At 41.4% G+C, this 21157-nt stretch overlaps 1 protein-coding gene and 1 long non-coding RNA gene across 5 annotated transcripts in view; one reads left to right on the top strand and one right to left on the bottom strand.

Annotated features, from left to right (window-relative positions):
- Stam2 (signal transducing adaptor molecule 2) overlaps positions 1-3458 on the bottom strand; it is a 46588-nt gene extending 43130 nt beyond the window's left edge. For 3 of the 4 annotated variants that reach the window (XM_027420431.2, XM_027420433.2, XM_027420434.2), the window contains exon 1: positions 3321-3458. In XM_027420431.2, coding sequence (XP_027276232.1) covers positions 3321-3360 — 40 coding nt within the window. In that variant the 5' untranslated portion in view covers positions 3361-3458. Of the gene's footprint in view, positions 1-2050; positions 2143-3320 lie in introns of all 4 variants that reach the window. The other variant, XM_035446338.1, reaches the window with a different exon arrangement.
- Positions 3459-3580: 122 nt separating this feature from the next.
- On the top strand, positions 3581-4312 carry LOC118239057. The gene is made up of 2 exons (XR_004770487.1): positions 3581-3859; positions 3970-4312. It is a non-coding gene; the product is annotated as an uncharacterized LOC118239057 (long non-coding RNA).
- Positions 4313-21157: the final 16845 nt, after the last annotated feature.

The raw sequence follows: 21157 nt of genomic DNA, 5'->3' as shown, positions 1-21157 counted from the left end.
AACAAACAAACAAAAAAAAAACTATACAAATAAAAAATTTTAAAAAAATGAAGTGTACACAAAGAAATCCTGTTTCAAAAAGAAAAAAAAACACAAAAAAAATGAATATAGTAAACTTCTGTGTGATATACACATTTACAACTCATGTAAAAATAGAGCTTTCTTTTTGGGGAGTATTTAACTCTGAGGGGACAAGAGGGAAAATGACAGCTGCTAAGAATACATACATTCAAAGGCATCTCGTCTTTAAAAAGATCAAACGTGTTATGATATTAGGAACTGATGGTTGGCTGGAAGGGATGGGAGTTTTATGCTGTGTTTTATGCATTATGCTCAAAATAATTCACATTTTAAAGAAAACTTCAAAGATATTAATTAAACTTTCAAACTTTCTGAAAGCACTAGCATTTCTGGAACCATGCAACCAAAATAAGGTATAAAAAAAATTACATTACAAAAAAAAAATCCATGTTTGTCTGTAACCAATTTTTTTTTTTAATTACAAAAACTGTAACAACCAGCACCCATTCAATGGAGATGGCATATTTCTTCCTGTACAGCTGGACCACTCCACCAATCTGTTGACCTTTGTACTGTCCTTGCACAACCTGAACTTCACCATGCCTTCACTGTCCATAAATCAACCATTACACCCCTCTCAGCTCTTTAGAAAGAGAAGAAAAAATGACCTTCCTCCAAATGTGAGAAGGTGAACTGAAATGCCTTTTACAGTTCTTGCTTCAGTGAGAAGTCACAAAGAGATTGAACTTCACTTTGGCAGCTGCCTCTCCAGTGATTGCTGCAAAAGGGAAGAGGTCTGCATGCCAGTATCTTTTAACACTAGCCACTCCATCTTCCCACCAAGTCCTCCACGTTTATTTTCTCCTTGGACACAATCCAGTTTGTGCCCTATTGTACATAGTGTAAGAGGTACATGCTTCTACTGAAGAAATGCTGTCAGGAATATGAGGGTGGAAACTTTACTCCGGGGAACTGCCTACCTTACACTGTTGCTTTTCTTGCCTTCATAGATGATGACTTTTAGGCAAAAGGAAGGATCTATACCATCTTATGTATTCCTCATAATTATCACACTGCAATAATCACATCATAGTATAACTATCTACCTGAGCATGTATCCTTCCTTGAGTGTCTTGTGAACAAGAACTCAGTATATTTTTTAGTTTTTGTCTCTGTAGAACTTAACACAATGCCTAATATACAGTAATCACCCCTTGAATTTTTGGTGAATAAAAGAGTGAACACAGGTAAGGGGGGTGGGGAGGAGAAATAAAAACAATGCTGAAAAAAGATGAGCAATGGTGGTACATGCCTTTAACCCCAGCATTCGGGAGAAAGAGGCAACCTGGTCTACAGAGTTTGTTCCAGGACAGCCAGGGCTACACAGAGAAACCCTGTCTTTAAAAAACAGAGAGAGAGAGAGAGAGAGAGAGAGAGAGAGAGAGAGAGAGAGAGAGAGAGAGAGAGAGGAAGAGAAGTCAAGACACACTGTAAAAGAACTTTGCTGTAATGCTCAAGTCAGATAATGACTTGCTTTGTACTATTTAACATTTCTGCATTAAGAGTCCTTAAGGTCTGAAAACTAGAACATGTAATTTTTCTCTGATGTAAGTTTCAGACCAGTCTGAGCTCCTTAGAATTTCATTCCCTTTTTTCCCTAGTTGCATTCATTTGTCTAGGTGGGCCTCCATCAAACTCATTCTTTCACCCTTAACTTGACATTTTGGAAACTGAATTTAGTCATGTGAGAGCTGATGAAGAAACACTTCAAGTTCTAGTTGACATAGCCCATGATATATCTACACAGGTTGTTTGTTTGTTTGTTTCTGTCTGAAGATCAGAGCCTAAGAAATCTACACTAAACTATGATGCAAGGATTTCAGAAACCACTGAGGGAAAAGTTTAGAAACATAAACTGGGCAGAGTAACTCAGACTACTGCTACCAGAAATGTTTGCAATAAGAACACAACAGGCTTCCATGAACTATTTCCTAGAAGAAAGAGTTCACAGGTTTTATATTTTAAATACCCTGTCTTGGGCTGGAGAGATGGCTCAGTTCATATGGTGGCTCATCCGACTCTGTAACAGCAATGCCAGGTGATCCAACATGATCTTCTGACCTCCTCAGACACAACAAACAAGTGACAAACTTAGCATACAGAAAAAACACCCATGCACATAAATAAAAGAAAAAATAAAATAGCCTCCTCTGTTTTGCCTTTTCTGATTCATTTCATTACAGCAAAATGAAAGCTTTTACAGTAAGACATGCAGGTCTCAAGCCTAGTGGAGGCCCAGACTTGGAATCCCAGAATTCTCGATGCTAAAACAGAGGTTTTGGGAATTTGAAGCCAGCTTGGACTATATACAGACTCACTGTGAAAGTTAAATTAATTCAATAAAAATTAAAAAGTGCAATGCCTCACGTAGGTAATGTAATAAAAGAACAATTATCCCAAATCAGCGACTAAGCCTCAACATGCTTCCTATATAATTAGTCTCCCATACACTTGAACATGACTTGTGAGAGTTGTAGAACAAAATGAGGCACTTTCTAGACTTCTCTTCACTAAGGAATTGTAACTGAACTGGTAGCTCACTGCTAAAATATGTAACATTTTGACTCAAAATCACTTAAATCCTAAAATGTCGCTAGGAGCCTGTTAACTACTGCTTCAAGAATACTGCCAGCCCGTTTGCTTTTACTGTTAATATTATGCTTACTCCATCCATCTTTTCCTAATTCTGAAAGACCTATACTACCTGAATAACCAGAAGTTTGACTCCAACAAACATCAGTTGTTCTGGGCTAATTAGAGATCCTGAGAGTCTTCCTTTTCATTCTCTGAGACTGGCTCTCGCAGCACATTCAGAACGTCAGTAAACATTGAAAATGCAACCATCAGAGCTTGAATGTGTTTATACGGAAGCGATGTGAGTTAAGCCTGGTGAGTCTAGGTTTCTGGTTCGGGACTACCCTAGGCAGCAGGATGGCCACCACTGCACTTTCTTCCAAGGGGAAGGGTGTTAACCAGCTCTGGAGAAATCAGGAAGTTTGTATCAGCAACTTGAGCCTCCAGCGATCCTGCCTTTTCCCCACTCCTGCTCTGGGTGACGAGAACAGCCCTGATAGGTACCCCAATCTCTGACAGGTAGGAGGTAGCCTGGCCAGAGACGCTCCGAGGCTGCCCCCCGCTGTCGAGAGCTGCACCGCCCCTTCGCTCTCCGCCTGGCTTCTCAGGCACCAGGACCGCCGCCCACTTTCCCCGGCGCGGACGGCGCAGGTCACCGTACTCACCCACGTCATGATCGAACGGGTTGGCTGTGAACAGAGGCATCGCGCCGGCATCCGAGGCTGAAATGCGACGGTCCGGCGGGGCTCCAAATACTCCCGCTGGGCGACCCGCGGCGGCTTCCTAGACGGCTGGCCAGGCCGTGCCCTCACTTCCGCCTCCGCGCCTGCCCCGCGCGCGCCTGTGCGCCCTGCGCCCGGCCGTCCTCTGCTCCAGCCCCGCCGGCGGGGCCGCACGACGGACGGCCGAGCACTAGCACCTGCAAAGCTCTCACCGCAGTCCTAAGGACGTAGCAGCCCCTGGCCCGACTGCTGCTCAGGCCAGGCGAAAGCCACGGTCACCTTGCCGCGGCGAGGACCCGGGCGAGCCTCGGAGGCGGGGTGGAACTTCGAGGCCGGAAGTTGTCTATGCTTGAGACGCTGGTGGCCGGCGAGCTTGCTGCGTCCCGGAGGCGAGGCGGAGTGCGCGGTCCCGGGATGTGGGTCCCTTCGCCCCAGACTATGACAGAGGCTCCATTCTCACCCGAGTACTACCTGGGTACCAGGTCAGGTCTTGGCCTCTGGGGCCGCGCGCGCGCGCTCCGCGTCCCGGTTGCTATGGAAACGGAACCGCTGGCCTATGGGGAGCGTTGAGAATCTGTCGATTGACTCCTAGGTTGCTGATGTTTGTTGGATCCTTCAGTTGACCAAGCACTCGGGAAAGCGAGCGCGGAGAGACTCTTCGCCTTCGCTTCTCAGCTCTTCAGTATGAAAACAAAGTTTGGACCAAGAAATACAGAGATGAGTGAAGGAACTGGAGAGAGAGCTCATCAATTAAGAGCCCTTGCTGGCAAAGTTTGGTTCTAGTCTCCACGGGGAGGGAAGGGGGGCGACGGGTAGAGCAGCCAGGAACTCTAAGTTCCAGGGAACCTGACACCCTCTTCTGGCCTTGGTTGGCATCTACACTCAGGTTCACATACTCACACTCAGAAACATAATTAAAAATCCTTATGCCCCGAGTTGTGTGTGGCTCATGCCATTAATCGCAGCACTTGGGAGGCAAGGGGCTGACGGATCTGAGTACTCTTCAAAGATGAGTGGAAGTACACTCTTGCTTTTGACTTGCTCAAGCTTTATAGTGCAAAAACATTTATAATGATTTGGTTGTTAGTAAGAGTCATAAACTCAGGTTCCCACAGGATCCATCCAGGCATTTAAGTGAATGTATTTGTGCAAACACCCTTCCTGCAAACCATGCCCTTTACTTCTCCACATATTTTGGTTCATATTTTGTTCATATCTTTTATCATTCTCTAAGGAACAACTAATTGTGGTATTTGTTTTCATTAGAGTATAAATTCCATGAGCTTTATTTACTATTATGAACCCAAGGACTAAAAAACAGTATCTGGCAAGTAGGTGATCAATAAATACTTTTAGAATGTAGCCCTGGCTTTTGAATTGAAAATCACACATCTAAAGCTGGGACCTTGAGCCAATGAAATGATTCAGTAGTAACAGCCCTCCCTGCCCAAGCCATAAGAGCTCATGTCCAGTCCCCAGAAAGCTACTATGGAAGGATAGAACCAAGTCCTGAAAAGTGACCTCACTCTTAAACAGTAGCTTGAGCACACCCAGATTCTCACACATCATAAACACACATATTTTTTTTAAAATTTGAAAGATTTTTAGGGTAGGATGTGGTAGTACAGACAGGTTGATATATGTTGAGTTCCAGGCCAGATAGGACTGCATAGTGAGACTCTCTCTCAAGTAAATTAATTAAAATAAACGTTTTTAGACTAAAGCTGGTAGCTACTAGTAAATATCAGCCATTTGTTGAAATGTTAGCCCTTCTGGGGCTCCCAATTTTTCAGTGATTTTTTAAATTGTGAGAATTACTTCTACATTTAAATATCTATGTATGGATTCTTGTATCAGTTTTGAGACAAGCTCTTCTGTAGTCCAGATTGACCTGTGTAGTGGAGGATTACCTTTCATATCTATACTTTAAATAAACAAAAATTATTTTCCAACCTTTAGTATTAGGAGATGTTAATAGAACCCTCACAGGTGAAGTAATCTGGAATGGTGAATACATTATCAGCTATAAAGTTAGGTTCACAAATATGATGGAATCAGATCAGGTGGTGATGGAGTATGCCTTTAATCCCAGCACTGGAAGGCAGAGACAAGCAGATATCTGTGAGTTTGAGGCCACCCTGATCTACAGGGCGAGTTCCAGGACAGCCATAAGCAAAGAAACCCTGTCTCGAAAAAATGATTGCTGCATGTGGGAAGCTGTGCCTGACCACGCCCTGAGCGTGGTAAAGGTGAGGTCAGAATGATGTGTAATAGGTTTTTAAGCCCCCCCCCCCCCGACAGGCATGGTCAGACACACCTGTAGCCAGCCCTTAGGAGGCATAGTTACGGTATCTCCCTACAGGAAGCTACTTTGTGGGGCTACAGTTGGAGCCAGCTAACTTGCCCAGTTCGTACCTGAGGGGGCAGTGTGAATTGAGAAAGGGTAGGTAAAGAAGTTAAGAGAAAGACAAAGACACAGGATAGAGTCAGGAGGGTAATCCAGTGACTACTGAATGCCCTGTGTTTATTCTTCAACATTCTTAAGTACCCAACCAAAAGGGGGGGGTGGTCATGGACAGGACATGGCAGAAGACTTCTGTTATCATGTATAAGGATCAAACAGACTTACTTCCCTTAATCCTCCAGGCATTTGGTAGCCACACCTGTTATCCAACTTGCAGAGTCAAGGGTAAACACACCTGAGCCCAAGTCTGTTGTTATTTAGATAAGACATCGACTACCAAGGCCTAAACATCCTGCAGTAGCCAAACATTAGACCTTTAGGTCTTTTGACTTACAAAGGACAGTTTTGAACTCTTTGACATTGAGGTGAGAAGAAGTGGACCCATCTTTATGGGCCCTAACAGCCCATAAAGTGAAAAACAAGAGCATTTATGCTAATTGACTGGTAAACACTGCGTGTCTACTGAATGCAAAATACTAATGGTGGGGACCGTGAGTTGATGGGGCATGAAAATAAATGATGGAAATACTTTTCTTTCAAGGAATTATATTCAGACAATGAGAGAATGACTTATGTAACTACTAGAAGAGAATTCATAAGAAAAAATTAGGAAAATGTCCATGAATAGCCTCAGTATAGACCAAAGATATTTTGGTATAGATCCATTTAAAACCAGGCACCATGGAGAATGCCCATAATCCCAGCACTCAGATGGGTTGAAGAAGAATAATTGACAGTTTGAAGTCAGCCTGGACTACATTGTGCGTCCCTGTCTCACAAGCACAATAGTAAATAAATAATGTATGGGTAGTGAAGGGACCAGCTGCCCCTTTCGGCAGCCATGACAGTAACACGTGCTCGCCATGACCTTGCCTTGGTCACTAAGAGGTCAGATGCCTGCCTTGTGGCAAGGAACCAATCAGAAGTTAGCTGGTGGTGCTATGCTTTACGGCTCTGGGTGTACTTTACAGACAAGTGCACAGCAATGATGCGCATAGCATAGCAACCACCTTGGGAGGGCCTATGGGCCATAACAACCAATTGGCCAATCAACACAGGGCAAGCCCTCCAAGCCTGGAGGCACACCAATCCTGAGCCTGTGCGTACCCCTAGACACTCCCCTTATGCTGCCCTACAAGATCTCTATGCATCCAGTTCGAGCTGTCTTTGCTAGCCATCCGCCATGGAATTAGCTCGTTAAACAACAATGAAGTCTCATGCAGTTTGCAACAAGTTTTCAAATCCGCCTGGTGATTGGGGTGACCTGGGTCCTGGGCTGGGACCCCGGAGGCCTGAGTTTTCCGGGGGTCTAACAGTAGTATAGGAGAAAATAGTCACTTTGGTAAAATATAGGCTAGTTAAAAAATGAACAGAACTAATTTTAAAGGGTGATTGAAGTAGGGTTTTGTTCTTGGTTTGGTTTGGTTTGGTTTTTTGTGTGTGTTCGTGTCTTTCGTTTTATTTTGATTTCGTTTAGTTTCCGAGACAGGGTTTCTCTGTGAAACAGCCCTAGCTGTCCTAGAGCTCACTTTGTAGACCAGGCTGGCATCCAGACTCACAGAACTCTGCCCGTGTCTTCCTCTCAAGTGTTGGGATTTAAGGCGTGTGGCACCACACCCTGCAAAAAAGTGATTGTTAAAGGAACTGGGAAAGAAGTAAATTTAGTAAATTGTATGTGTGCATATGTTCATCTATACTTTTATTTTTTCTTTATGAGTCACGGTTTCTCTGTGTATCCATGGCTGTGCTGGAACTCTCTCTCTACACCAGGCTGACCTCGAACTCACAGATCTGCCCAAGTGTTGGGGTTAAAGGCCTGCACTACTACTGCCCAGATCATCTATGCTTTAAAGAAATTTGCTGTTAAAGTCCTAAAGACCTCGTGTCACTGGGATCCTAGAAGAGCTGATTGATTCAGTAAGTTTTACTGCCAGTCAAATTCAAGAGGAATATAATGTGTATATGGACTAACTTAATTTTTACTTCATGGTTAATTTAAAGCTGGCTTTGCTCGTTGTCATACCCCAATCTGCACAGTGGGTGGCGACATTATTCCACCCCAGAATCAGCTTTACTAGAAAACAAGCAAACTTTGAGACAAAGTTGAGGGTAGACCTAATTTAGCCAAAATTAAAAACATCGCTTTCTCTATCTACTTTATGAAGCCATAGTAATAATACACCATTGCAATATGCCAACCTGTAACAAATTTTGGACACTTATAGTGAATATCAAAAGTAGTTTCTAATAAGTCACTTTGCTAATGAATGTCAGTGAACTGGGCTGACCTAATCATTTTCACCACAACTTTTTAGTTTTAATATAAAAAGGTATTTATTTTTACTTAATTTTGCATGTGAAAGTCAGCAATTGTGGAAAAAAAACTATTATAAGAACTCCATGAAAATGAGGCTGGAGAGACATCTCATTGGTTAAGAATGAGTGCTACTCTTTCACAGCACCTGAGTTGGTTCCCAGTACCCATGTTAAATAGTTCACAGTCCCTGTAACTCCAGTTTCAAGAGATCTGACACCCTCTTATGTCCTCAGGGCACCAAGCACACCCAGAGCATTTAATACTTTGTCTAGGGAAATAGTCTAGTAGAATAACTAGACTCATACAGATTCATAAATTTAAAAAAGGAAGGCTGTGAGTCTCTGAGAACACTAACTTGGGTGAGACCTCAAAGATGGACAAGCCCCACATCACACAGCACACATCTGAAAATGTAAAAACCACTCGAAGGGAATGTTTAGACTTGCTTTCACTAGCTGTGGAATAATTTTCAATCAAATTTTCTTCCCCTCCTAGCTTTGAGGCATAATTTTAAATTCATAATTTAGCAAAGTTTGTACTCATCTATGTCCTAAGAGTGTATTTTTTCAGTCTTTACAAAGAAGGTACATGTTTTAAGAGTCTTGTGGCTAACACTGTAGTTCAGTGGTAAAGGACCTGTGAGGTCCTGGGTTTAATCCCCAGCAACAAAACCAAAAAACAAACAAACAAACAAAAGAATTGGTGTTTATGCCTCATCTAGCCTGGATTCCGTTTATAAATTTTGTATTGTTTTTGGGCCTTTTGAAGAATTAGTGTAGTCTTATATGGCACAAAACATTCCAGAAAGAGCTGTGATATGGTTTTAGATCAGTAGGATTATGTTTCTCATTTTTGCTTCCTAGTAATTTCTAATTTCTTAAGGGTGCTAAGTATAAACTGTTAACTTTTGAAACTGACTAAAAATCACAAGATCCAGCCAGGCAGTGATGGTGCACACCTTTAATCTCAGCACTTGAAGAAACAGGAGGATCTCTGAGTTCTATGATAATCTGGTCTATTGAGTGAGTTCCATGACAGCCAAGGTTACACAGAGAAACCCTGTTTCTTTTTGGGGGAGCGGGGGTTCGAGGCAGGGTTTCTCTCTGGCTTTGGAGGCTGTCCTGAAACTAGCTCATGTAGACCAGGTTGGTCTCGAACTCACAGAGATCCGTCTGCCTCTGCCTCCAGAGTGCTAGAATTAAAGGCATGTGCCATCACCGCCCAGCAAAACCCTGTTTTAAAACAAAACAACAACACAAAAATCCCAAGATATTTTTCTTGGCCATGAGTTACCCTTTTTAAGCCTGCGTGTTATGAATACATATGTAATTTAGGGTTTTCCCCCCAAGTAGATAATCTTATTCTTACTCCTGTTAATCTGTTCTTTGTAATCAAGGGAAATTGACAATTTAATAATGTCTCAGGCCAGGGATTGTAACTCTAGCCTTAGCCTGCACAAGGCACTCACTGGGTTCCATTTCTGGTCTTATAAGGGAAAAAAAAAAAGTAATACAGGTGTAGTGATTGCATGTTTTTAATCCCAACATTAGGGAGACCTAGGAAGAATGTCTATGAGATTAAAGCTTGTCAAGTCTACATAGGGAGTTCAGGCCTGCCAGGGGGACATAGTGAGACCCTATGTATGAGACCTTAAAAAAAAATGAAAAATTTTCAAAGTTTAGCAGCTGGCTCATGATAGTGCGGGCCCGTAGTCCAGCTATATGGGAGAATTTTGTGAGTCCCAGGAATTAAATTCGGCTGATAAGGTGTGGTGGCAAGTGTTTTTACTCTCTGGTCCATTTTGCCTGCCCTCAAAGATTTATATAAAGGATAATAAATTGGGTTGATAAAATGGCTCTCCACTCACACATAGGCACAAAAAAAAAATAAACAAAACGTAATAAAGGATAAGAAATTCACTTGTTGTAGAGTATGTTTACTTTTTCAATTTGAGACAGAGGTCTCACTATGTACCCCTGGCTGGCCTGGAGCTCACCATGCAGACCAACTGGAAAGCAAAAGATTTGATTCTTCTACCTTCTGAATGCTGGGATTGAAGGCATTCGCTATAGTGCCCAGCCATGTACTTTTACTGCTAAAATGTACTTTTAAATCTTGGCTTTATCTCAGAGATAAAATATGCTAAAAGGACTTAAATTTTGTTAACCCCTTAAAAATTAAGTCCAGACTATATCAGTGTGCCAGATATAATGGCTCTATTTTGTTTGTTACCTCCGACTGACTCAGTGGACATGCAAATAGGTGAAGGTGGGGTTTAAATGAGTTCACCAGACCCAAGATAAATGATAAATAGGTGTTTTATTGGAGAACAACTCACACAGATAAGAGTAAATAACTGCCACAGTCTTCTTGCTTCCTTCCAATGCTCTCTGCCACCCAAGAGAGAGTGCACTTAAAGAGGTCATGTCTGCACCTGAAACCACGCCCAAAGGGTATGGCCACTACTACAAGTTCACTGGCATGGTAAGAAGCCACTATAAATAGGTGTTGGCTAACAAATGCATATGAACAGTCTGGGTGCCCTGAGCAGTTCAGTTCCATCCATAGGCAGGCCTCAGTCACCTTACTGGAAGTCTCCATAGAGTCTGGAACTTTATGAGGAATCTGTGAGGGCATTTTCTTCCTGTCTTCCCATAGCATCTGCTCCATCTACTTGATCCTACTTTGCATCTCACTCCCAACACCCTCCTCACTTTGGTATCTTTCTGATTGACACTTCTGGCAACACATTAAACAATGGTTTGAATCAGTCCAACTCTCCAAATCTCCTCACTTGTTTCTGCTTTGCTATCAGGTCTGCCTTTCAGCTCTCAGCATCCACACACCTCAGTTGTGGGCTGCCGAGGCCTCATTAAGTCCAGGGAGGAACCTCAGTGAAGGCTTGTGAATTACAGAATGAACAAGCACTTTTTTTAAGATTTAGTTTTTATCTTATTTTATGTTTATGGTATTGCCTGCATGCATACCTGTGTGCTATGTGGATGCCTGCTGCCCAGGGAGGCCAGAAGAGAGTACCAGGTCCTCTGCAACTGGAATTACAGACATTTATGAGCTGCCATGTGGATGATAGGAAGAGAATACAGGTCCTCTGCAAGAGCAGCAAGTGCTCTTAACCTCTAAGCCATGTCTCCAGCCCTACAGTCAGTTTTTAAAATTTAGGCTTTAGAGTTCTCCATTTCAGAGAATATTAAGATAAGTATCAATTTTTATATACCTAATGAGTTTTTAGTAGGAAATAGACGATGGTATCCACCATCGAACTCCCCACTGTTAATGTTAGAGCAGATCCTTAAACACTGGGAAAAAAAAGTCATGAAAGTTACACAAATTGGTGTGGTTCTCAGTCTTAATCTACTGCTTAATTACTATTTGGGAACTAACCTTTAATCATAAGACTACATCTTCTAGTTAATCAAAATGAATACAACCCTTGCCTTTCAAACAGATTAGAACACTAACAGAACCAGCCATCCCTTATTAGAAAATGGGCAAATAAATATACCATACATCCAAGTCAGAAGGATGGCCCAGAGAATAAAGGTACCTGCCATGCAATCCTGACAACATGCATTGTATCACCAAAACCCAGGATGCAAGAAATGAACCAAATCTCAAAAGTTTTCTTCTGACCTCTACACATGGGATGTGACTCATGTCCAGCCCCCTCACATTACTCTCTCTCTCTCTCTCTCTCTCTCTCTCTCTCTCTCTCTCACACACACACACACACACACACAAACACACACACACACACTGATAATAATGATAATAATAATATAATAAAAACTGTAGGTGACAGATAAATGATTAAGCACATGAACACTGAACACTTTTTTAGGTTTTACCTCCTGTCAGAAAAATAAGTGTTTATATTTTTGTATTCATAAACAGATCTAGGATTTAAACAAATGAAAAAAAATCTCCTTTTCTTTAGATAGCCCTTGCATAGCTTTTTAAAAAGTTCTATGAAGTATCTCTAGATGTATTACAAATCAAGTTGTAATACTGAGCCAGCTACAGAAATGATAATTTCTAAAACTTCCACAATAATCTTTTGGTTGATACATTTTTCAGTTATGTCATTTGTGAGATTTCAACATTTGGTTCATGTTACGCTTTCAAATAGGACTCATTGAGCCAAATGAAATAATGCTGAGATAACTTTCAACCCTCCTTTGGGGGGAGTGTTGTGGAATAGAATTTTTTTTAACTATGTAAAGATATGTTACATTGGTTTATGATGCATTTAACTATATAAAGATGTGTTGCATTTGTTTTACCTTGCCTTCCTAAAGCACTTGATTAATCTAATAAAAAGCTGAATGGCCAATAGCTGGGCAGTAGAGGAATAAGTGGGAGTGTCAGGCAGAGAGAATAAGTAGGAGGAGGAATCTAGGCTCTAGAGAGAGAACAAAGGAGAAAGGGAGATGCCTTGGGCCAGCCAGCTAGGCAGCTGCCAGACAGACAGACATGGAGGAAGCAGGAAAGGACATACAGAATGAAAGAAAGGTAAAAAGCCCCAAGGCAAAACATAGATGAAAAGAAACAGGTTAAATTATAAGAGCTCATAGGAAAAGCATAAGATAAGGCCAAGCATTCATAATTAGTATTAAGTCATGATTTGGGAGCTGCCAGTGCAAGAAAGTCTGCTACAGGGTGGGAAATAGGTTCTGGAGAATAAACTCAGGGCCTCACAGGAACTTATGGATGCTAGGTAAATACTGTATCACTGAGCTATAACCTTAGTCCTCAAATTTCTTTTAGGCAAAGACTTATATGATATGATAGACAATGAAAGCAAAGTGTTTAGAGATGAATTATCTGAAAGTTACTACAACAGAAGAAGTTAAAAATTCTGAGGAAGCCTTTAAAGTGTTGATTATTGGGCTATACAGAGATGGCTCAGGGGTTAAGAGTATGAACTGCTCTTACACTGGACCAGAGTTTGATTCCCAGCACCCACAGTCAGGCAGCTCACAACTGCCTGTAACTTCAGCTCCAGGGGATATAGCTCCCTCTTTTGGCCTTTTCAGGCATTACACTCACATGCACATACCCACACACAGACACATAATTAAAAAATAATAAAGGAAAATCTTTAAAGTGTTGATTATTTCAATGACACAACCATGTGTAAAAAATTTCAAAGTGCCAAACACTGTGACTAAAAAGACTTTGAAGCCATAATTCCACACAAATTTGTATTAGGCCCACAGTAAACAGACTCTGTGTCTTTTTAACTCTTTGTACAACTCAAAGGAAAATTGAAAAACTAGATCAGAATATGTGTGGAGCCAGTGTGATCAGAAGCTAATACAATTGTAGACTCTAGCTAAGAAGCAGAAGGAAAAGCATTACCAGAAGAGCAATGATGAACACCCATCTAGTCCAAAGGGAAAGACCACAGAGGCAGCCAAGTAAGTAAAGAGCCAGGAAGATGGAAGCAGGCCTGCAAGACAGAACAAGGAAGCTAGAGGTGTATTCCTACATGGTGGCTGCAGGTTTACTCAATAAAGACAGATACTCTGGAGGATTTGAACAGTACACCACAAGGTTGCTGACGTCAAGAAACTGTCTAGTTGGAGAGACATAGCTTAGACCATGGAAAGTTAACCCTATGAGACAAATAATGTAAGTAGTGTTGCAAAGAAATATATGGTTAGCAAATCATAGCAAAGTCTTCAAAGTAGAAAGGAGCTTAGAGCTCAGTTTTCTGATAGATGATAAGAGTTCAAAGGGATAAAACAAATATAAGGCTTAATAATAAATGCAAATGGAAAGAGGAATATGTCTGGTATGTTACAAAAAAAGCAATGAAACCAACATGAGGGGTCTATTAATCATGGTTTTAATTTTCTATATTATATGGTGCTTTGATAAGTTGCAGCCTTGCCAGACCCAGGTGGGCCTGCCCTTTGTACAACTGCCCAGTTCCTAAAGACAGCAAACACCATACCTATGGGCATGCCTCTAATGCAAACCAACTAGTCAAGACCAGGCAAACCCCTGTCTGCCTCCTTCCCTTGATCTAAATTGTTCTGGTGCTCCCCATCTAGCCTTATATCAAACTAAGTTGCCTCTTTTCTTTCACTATGTAAAAACAAACATTCCCTTCCCCTCATCACTTTCCTCTTCTTCCCCTCTCCCCTGTTTTTTAAAACCAAGTGGACTTCAGTTTCTGGGCCACAGCAATTCTGCCTCAACTTCCAGAGTAGCTGGAATTTACAGGGACATACCTACTTTTCAGTGCTGATCATCTCATGATCTCTGAGTTAGTGAGTAGGTTGCACTCACTCTTCCTGAAGACAAATAAAAGTCCAAGCGCGTTTCAAAACAGGAAATATAGACAGTTTTCATAGAACATGCTTCCAGGAGCACCATGTTGGGAACCCTGGGGTTCCTGAGACCCCTTGGGGAATCTGTGCAATCAAAATCAGATCCTCCCAGATAGCAAGAAAGCCAAATGAGTTTTCATGTCACAGCATGAAACACATTTTTATTTTTAATTATGTGTATATTTGTGCATGAGGAGGTGTGATTTGTATACATGAGTACAGTGCCTATGGAGGCCAGAAGAGGGCATCTGAACTCCTGGAATTCGAGTTACAGTCAGCCATGTGGGTGCTGGAACTAAACTCACTTCCTCTGCTCTTTCCATTGTTTTCTTTTTTGAGACAGAGTCTTACTATTTATCTTTGGTTGTGGAGCTCTCTATGAAGACCAGACTGGTCTCGGAGATCCACCTGACTGTGCCTGCCTGCTAGAAATAAAGGCATAAGGTACTCTTAATGACTCAACCACCTCTCCAGTCCCTGATAAAGTTGCAGATTCCTCATTGCTGTTTGCCTTTGAAAAGCTGCCAGTTGCATCTCTAGTTTTCTATAAAGGTTTTCAAACATGTCTTTATTGCCAACTACATATTTGTGAAAGGCCAGATTTTCCTCATTTGCTTGAACCAAAACAACACATTTACCATATATTGGATGCAAAGGAAGATATGAGAATGCAGCTGTCTTCTATTAAGCCAGATGTGAAATTTCTCCCCAAAAATGTTAAAGATGATATCTTTTACTAAATTTGTTAAATTTTATAATTTTTTCATAAAAATGTATTGTGGTGACATATAATGTGCTAATTGCTTTTTAATGAATCAGTATGTAAATACTTTTCAACGTTTCTCCATTTGAGCTTCAAATATAAAGCTTCAGCAATTCTTGGGAACAAAAAGAATTACTGAGATCACATTTTTTTAAGTTCAATAGAAATTCATTAAAGTCTTTTTTTTTCTGAAACCAAAATTTTAAGTGCAGCGTACTGGAATCCATTATTGCTGTTTTGCTAAATGCCCATGCTGTTAAACTGCCTTCTGTAGAGTTTATATCCACAGATCCATGCTGCTCTCAGCCTTGGTCAAAGAAGCTTCTTACTGCAGTTGGCAGCAGTCAATGCAGAGACTCATCACTGGAAAAAAAAAAAAGTAATGAGAATAAATTCTTGTTGAGTGCTCAGCCCTAAATGGGACATCTATATTAAGCCCCCACCTAGCTAAGACTCAGGACATGTCACAGGAAAAGGGAAAGAATGTAATAGCCAGAGGTTCGGAAGGGATGCTATAAAAGGAAACCTTCTGAACATGACATGACCATTATACTCATCTCTCAGGAGCTGTGTGTGGTTACCTGCACAAAGTCAAGCCAATCAAGATTCCAGCATGGATAAGAGAGACTCAGGAGGTTACACTCCAGCTGAGTAGTTGTTGGCAGGTGATGGCTAGGGAGGAGGGAGTCCTTCACCTTTTTGGGTACCACCACTGATAAATTACCCATGCTCCAGTAAGTGGACCACACTCATATTCGTATAAGCCCAACTAATTGGACTCAGTGAGTTATTTTATTTAAGGAAGGAAGGAAGGAAGGAAGGAAGGAGAAAGAGAAGGAAGAAAGGAAGTAAGGAAAGAAAAGAAAGAAGGATGTGAAGTTAAGAGAGGGTTGTGTTGGGGGATTGGGAGACTTGGAGTGGGGATGTGGGAGCAAATATGATCAAATACATTGTATATGTGTATTACATTTTCAAATAATAAATACTATGCACACTTTTTGAAGAAAAGTTTTCTGGTGGAGTCTTTAGGCACTTTTTTTGTTTTGTTTTTGTTTTTCAATACAGGGTTTCTCTCTGTGTAACAGCCCTGGCTGTCCTGGAACTTGCTTGTAACCCAGGCTAGCCCAAACTCACAGAGATTTGCCTGCAGTGATTAAAGGTGTGCGCCACCACTGACCAGCCAATCTTCAGGGACTCTTGTGTATCAGGTCTTTTTTTTTTTTTTTTTTTTTTTTTTTTTTTTTTTTTCAAGACAGAGTTTCTCTGTGTAGCTTTGGAGCCTATCTTGGCACTCGCTCTGGAGACCAGGCTGGCCTCAAACTCACAGAGATCCACCTGCCTCTGCCTCCCGAGTGCTGGGATTAAAGGCGTGTGCCACCAGTGCTCGGCTTGTGTATCAGGTCTCTTACATACAAAACTCTATCATCTGCAAATACAGATGCTTGGCCTTCTCTTCCTATTTGTAGCCCTTTTCCTTGCTTCTCCTGCATGATTGCTCTGGCTAAAACTTTCAGTACTGTATTGTATTGGGTAAGAGTTAAGAAGATAAACATTCTTATCTAGTTCCTGACTAGTGGAAATGCATGGATTGTTCCCTCATTTCATATAATGTTGGCTATAGGTTTGTCTATTCTAGGTTTCTTAAGATTTTTTCCTTCTTTCTTTTTCTTTCTTTCTTTCTTTTTTTTTTTTTTTTTTTGAGACTGGGTCTCACAGCTCTGACTGCCCTGAATCTTGATATGTAGATCAGGCTGGCCTCCAACTCACAGAGATACACCAGCCTTTGCTTCTCAAATGTTCTGGGATTAAAGGTGTGTTTCACACTTTTAACATGAAGCAACATCGGATTTTATCAAAAGCCTTTTCTGTATCTATTGAGATGGCAATGTGATTTCTGCCCTTGCATCTATTAATGAAATTTGCAACATTTGCTGATTTACATATCTAGAGTTATACATCCATCTCTGGGATAAAAACCAACTTGAGCATGGTGAATGGTCTTTTTGATGTTGTCTTAGTGTTCTATTGCTGAGAAGACACCTGGCAACAGAACTCTCATAAAGGAAAGCATTTAGCAGGGGCTTGCTTTACAGTTTCAGAGGTTCTGTCCTTCAACAGCATGGTGGGAAACATGGTGGCACATAGGTAGATGTGGTGCGGGAGAAGTAGCTGAGAGTTCTGCAGATCCAGAGGCAGCAGGGAGAGAGAGAAAAAAAAGGACCTGGGCCTGGCTTGGGCTTCTAAAACCTCAAAGCCCAGCTCTGGTGACACACTTCCTCCAACAAGGCCACACTTTCTAATATTTCTAAGTAGAATCATTCCCTGATAACTAACTATTCAAATATATGAGCCTATAGGAGCCTCTTTTTTTTCCCCAAGACAGTGTTTCTCTGTGGCTTTGGAGACTGTCCTGGAATTTGCTTTTGTATACCAGACTGGTCTTGAACTCACAGAGATCTGTCTGCCTCTGCCTCCCAAGTGCTGGGACTAAAGACATACACCACCATTGTCCAGCGCATCACTACTTCTTATAAATCTGTTTAAGTGGCTATATTTTTATTTTAATTTTTATTCATGTGCGTTATGTGTGTCGGGGGGTGTATGCTATATTGTACAAGTGTTAATAGAAACTATTGGAACTGCTGGAGTTGTATAGGTGTTGTGAACCTCTTGACATGTGTGCTGAGAACTAAACTCAGGTCCTCTGGAAGAGCAAATGTCCTCAACCATTGAGCCATCTCTCCAGCTCTTACTTGTTTGTTTCATTTTGGTTGGTTTTGGTAGGTCATATGCATATAGAAATCCATTCATTTCTTTTATATTTTCTAATTTTGTGGAATATATGTTTTTACAGTTAAAAGTAAATATTTTCTGAATTTTATTGGTAACTGTTGTATTGGTTCCTTTTTATCTCTAATTTTGTTAATTTGGATCTTCTTTTGTTTAATTTAGAAAAGGGGATGTTGATCTGTTTTTTTTTTTCTTCAAAGAAACAGTTCTTTGTCTCATTGAGTCTTTGTATTTTTTCTATTCCCTTAAATTCTCTTTTTTTTTGAAATGCAGGTTGTGAATGAAGAATTGTTTAACATAATGGAATAAATAATGAACTCAGCATTCTGTCTTAAAAATGACCAATGACAGAGCTCATTGGGAGCTGAAAATATGGAGTCTCTTGGTCTTTTCTTTTTTAAGATTTATTTACTTTTATTTCATGTGTATGGGTGTTTTTCCTGTAGGTATGTCTGGGCAGCCCATGGGTACAGTGCCCACAGAAGTCAATTCCTCTGGAATTGGAGTTACAAATAATTGTGAGCCACCATGTAAATTCTAGGAACCAAACTCAGGTCTTCTGCAAGAGCAATAGGCTCCTAACTGCTGAACCATGTCTTAGCCTCTTGGCCTATCTCTATGAATAGCTATGTGTATGTATGTGTTGTCTACATGGATACTCAGATTTATATGTTTGCATAGTATCAAGATGGCTTATAAGTTATTCCTCACATAAATCAAAATTGTTAAATTAGCTCAAATTCCTTTTTGTTTATAGATCATTGAAGTTTTAGAACAAAAGTTCTGGCTCTAACATCAGTAGGCTAGGCTTGGCCACCTGTCCAGTACATCAACTACAGAGACAAGTAATGACAAAGAACAAAGAGAGGGGATTGGATCTGTGCAGCCCTGTTGGGGGAGGGAATTGAGAGGCCTTGAAGCAGGAGAGTCAGGTGTAGAGACAAGCATGATGAAAGCAGTTGGCAGAAACCTTGGAAACTCTTCCCTCCAGAGCTTCGTGAAGGAATAAAGCCTGTGTAGGAAAAGCCCGTGATCTCCAAGTGTGGGAGACAGTGGACATTATGTAGCAAGATACATATGTTTACCTCTTTAATGGCTGAGTACCATGAGAGCTTCTAACCCTTGTAGCTCTCTGGCCCACTTCCTCACTTGGGAGTGTTTTATTTCTTAATAAACATTGCCTAAGTCTACCATAATCAATGTGTCTCTGCTCCAGTTCTTTGTTCTGAGGCACAAGGACTTGGAAATCTCAGCAGATACCCTCTGGATTTTTATCTGCACCTGTAACAGGGTGAGCCACCAATCAGGAGGTAAGCGTCTGTCTCTAGTGTCTTAAATACTTTAATTCAAAGGAACCTCAGATGTGTGCTTTCCTTCCCTCCTTCTTTCCTTTTTTTCCAGATTTGCTTCCTCCTTTCATTTCCTCCTTGAGCCCTTGAGCAAGAATAGGAAAGCTCCCCAGTAAACCTCAACATACCCACAGAGGTTTACAGGCCCAGGCTACTGGACTCCAAGATAGCAGAAAGCTACCAGTGGCCCACCCATAAAATAGGTCCACTTTAACTAAATGTGCTCCTCCTCTCCACTTTCCCCCACATCCTCTAAGTCACACATTATTAACAAGGTTCCTTCCTCTCTTTCTTGCATTGCCTCTGGGCTTTTATCTTTCTCTATTCTATACACCTTTCTTCTTACTCTGGGGCTGGTTGTATAAGTGGGTGGCTGACCCCTGGAGTCCTTACCCTCCTTACCCAGATCTCCTCTCCTCCAAGATTTTTCCTCCTTTTTATTCTCTCTGCCTGACAGCCCTGCCTATCCTTTCTCCTGCCTTGCTATTGGCCATTCAGCTCTTCATTAGACCAATCAGGGGTTTTAGACAGGCAAAGCACCATAGCTTCACAGAGTTAAATGTAACATAAGAATGCAACACATCTTTGCATCATTAAACAAATGTTCCACAGCATAAACAAATGTAACGTATCTTAAAATAATATTCTACAACACCCACCATGTTATCTTTCCATAGCATTAATAACTCCTCTAATGAACACCAAAGGAACTATCTTCCTCAGCATCTGCCTTCAATCTCATCCCAAGATGGTTCGATCATCCTCTGCTTCCTGATTGTGGATCTAGTGTGGGCAGCTGCCTCAGGCTGAAGCCACCACAACTTCCCCACCATGAAAGACTGTACTCTTGAACTGAGCCAAAATTAATCCCTTCCTTCCTTAAGCAGTTCTTGTCACTTCAATAAAACAGGTGACTAATATAGAGACAAACACATAGGAAGGCAGAAATGAAAGATACCTATCCTGTCGTTAGTTGAACAGGAAGAGAAGGTGGTAGAGATGTCCTATTTAGGGCTAAGCAGTCAACCATCACTTTTTTCTCAGTTCCATGACCAGCCATGAGTCTCTGAAGTAACCTCTGCTCACTTCAAAAAGAACTTCACTGACCAAAGATGAGAACAGCACTATCTATGGGCATAGACATAAATATTTAGAAAGAATTTGATGGGTACAGCATGTCCATTTAGTGAAGCAGTAGTAACTTCCCCCATCAGCCCTGCTGGTCTTGGTGTTTACCTTAGTATCATCTGTAACAATCTGCTGTATGATTTATTGTTTGATGTTCTGAGTAATAACATCCTCCCTTCCAGGTTCCCATGGAATGATCACCCTCTGATTTCCAAACTTAGACCTTGTCATGTTCCCCTTAGATCACAGTCTCTCACTCTTGTACTCACACTCTCTCTCCTCTTTTGTACTCACCCCCACTCTCTTTCCCTCCTTCCTTCCCTCTGTCTCATGTCTCATGTCTCATGTAGTCAAGGTTACCCTTGAACTTGTACAGATTTTCCTGTCTCTGTCTCCTGAGTACTGGGATTACGGGCATGTGGCACCACACTTGGTAGTTAATGACTTTTTTGCTTTTGTTTTCAAAGACAGGGTTTCTCTGTAGCCCTGGCTGTCCTGGAACTAGCTCTGGAGACCAGGCTGACCTCGAACTCACAGAGATCCACCTGCCTCTGCCTCCCATGTGCTGGGATTAAATGTGTGTGCCACCACTGCCTAAACTCATGACTTTTTA

The sequence above is a fragment of the Cricetulus griseus genome, chromosome 6 (assembly GCF_003668045.3).
Source record: "Cricetulus griseus strain 17A/GY chromosome 6, alternate assembly CriGri-PICRH-1.0, whole genome shotgun sequence".
NCBI classification, from domain to species: domain Eukaryota; kingdom Metazoa; phylum Chordata; class Mammalia; order Rodentia; family Cricetidae; genus Cricetulus; species Cricetulus griseus.
The sequence above is the reverse complement of the archived record's forward strand: the minus strand, read 5'-3'. Positions and strand labels throughout refer to the sequence as shown.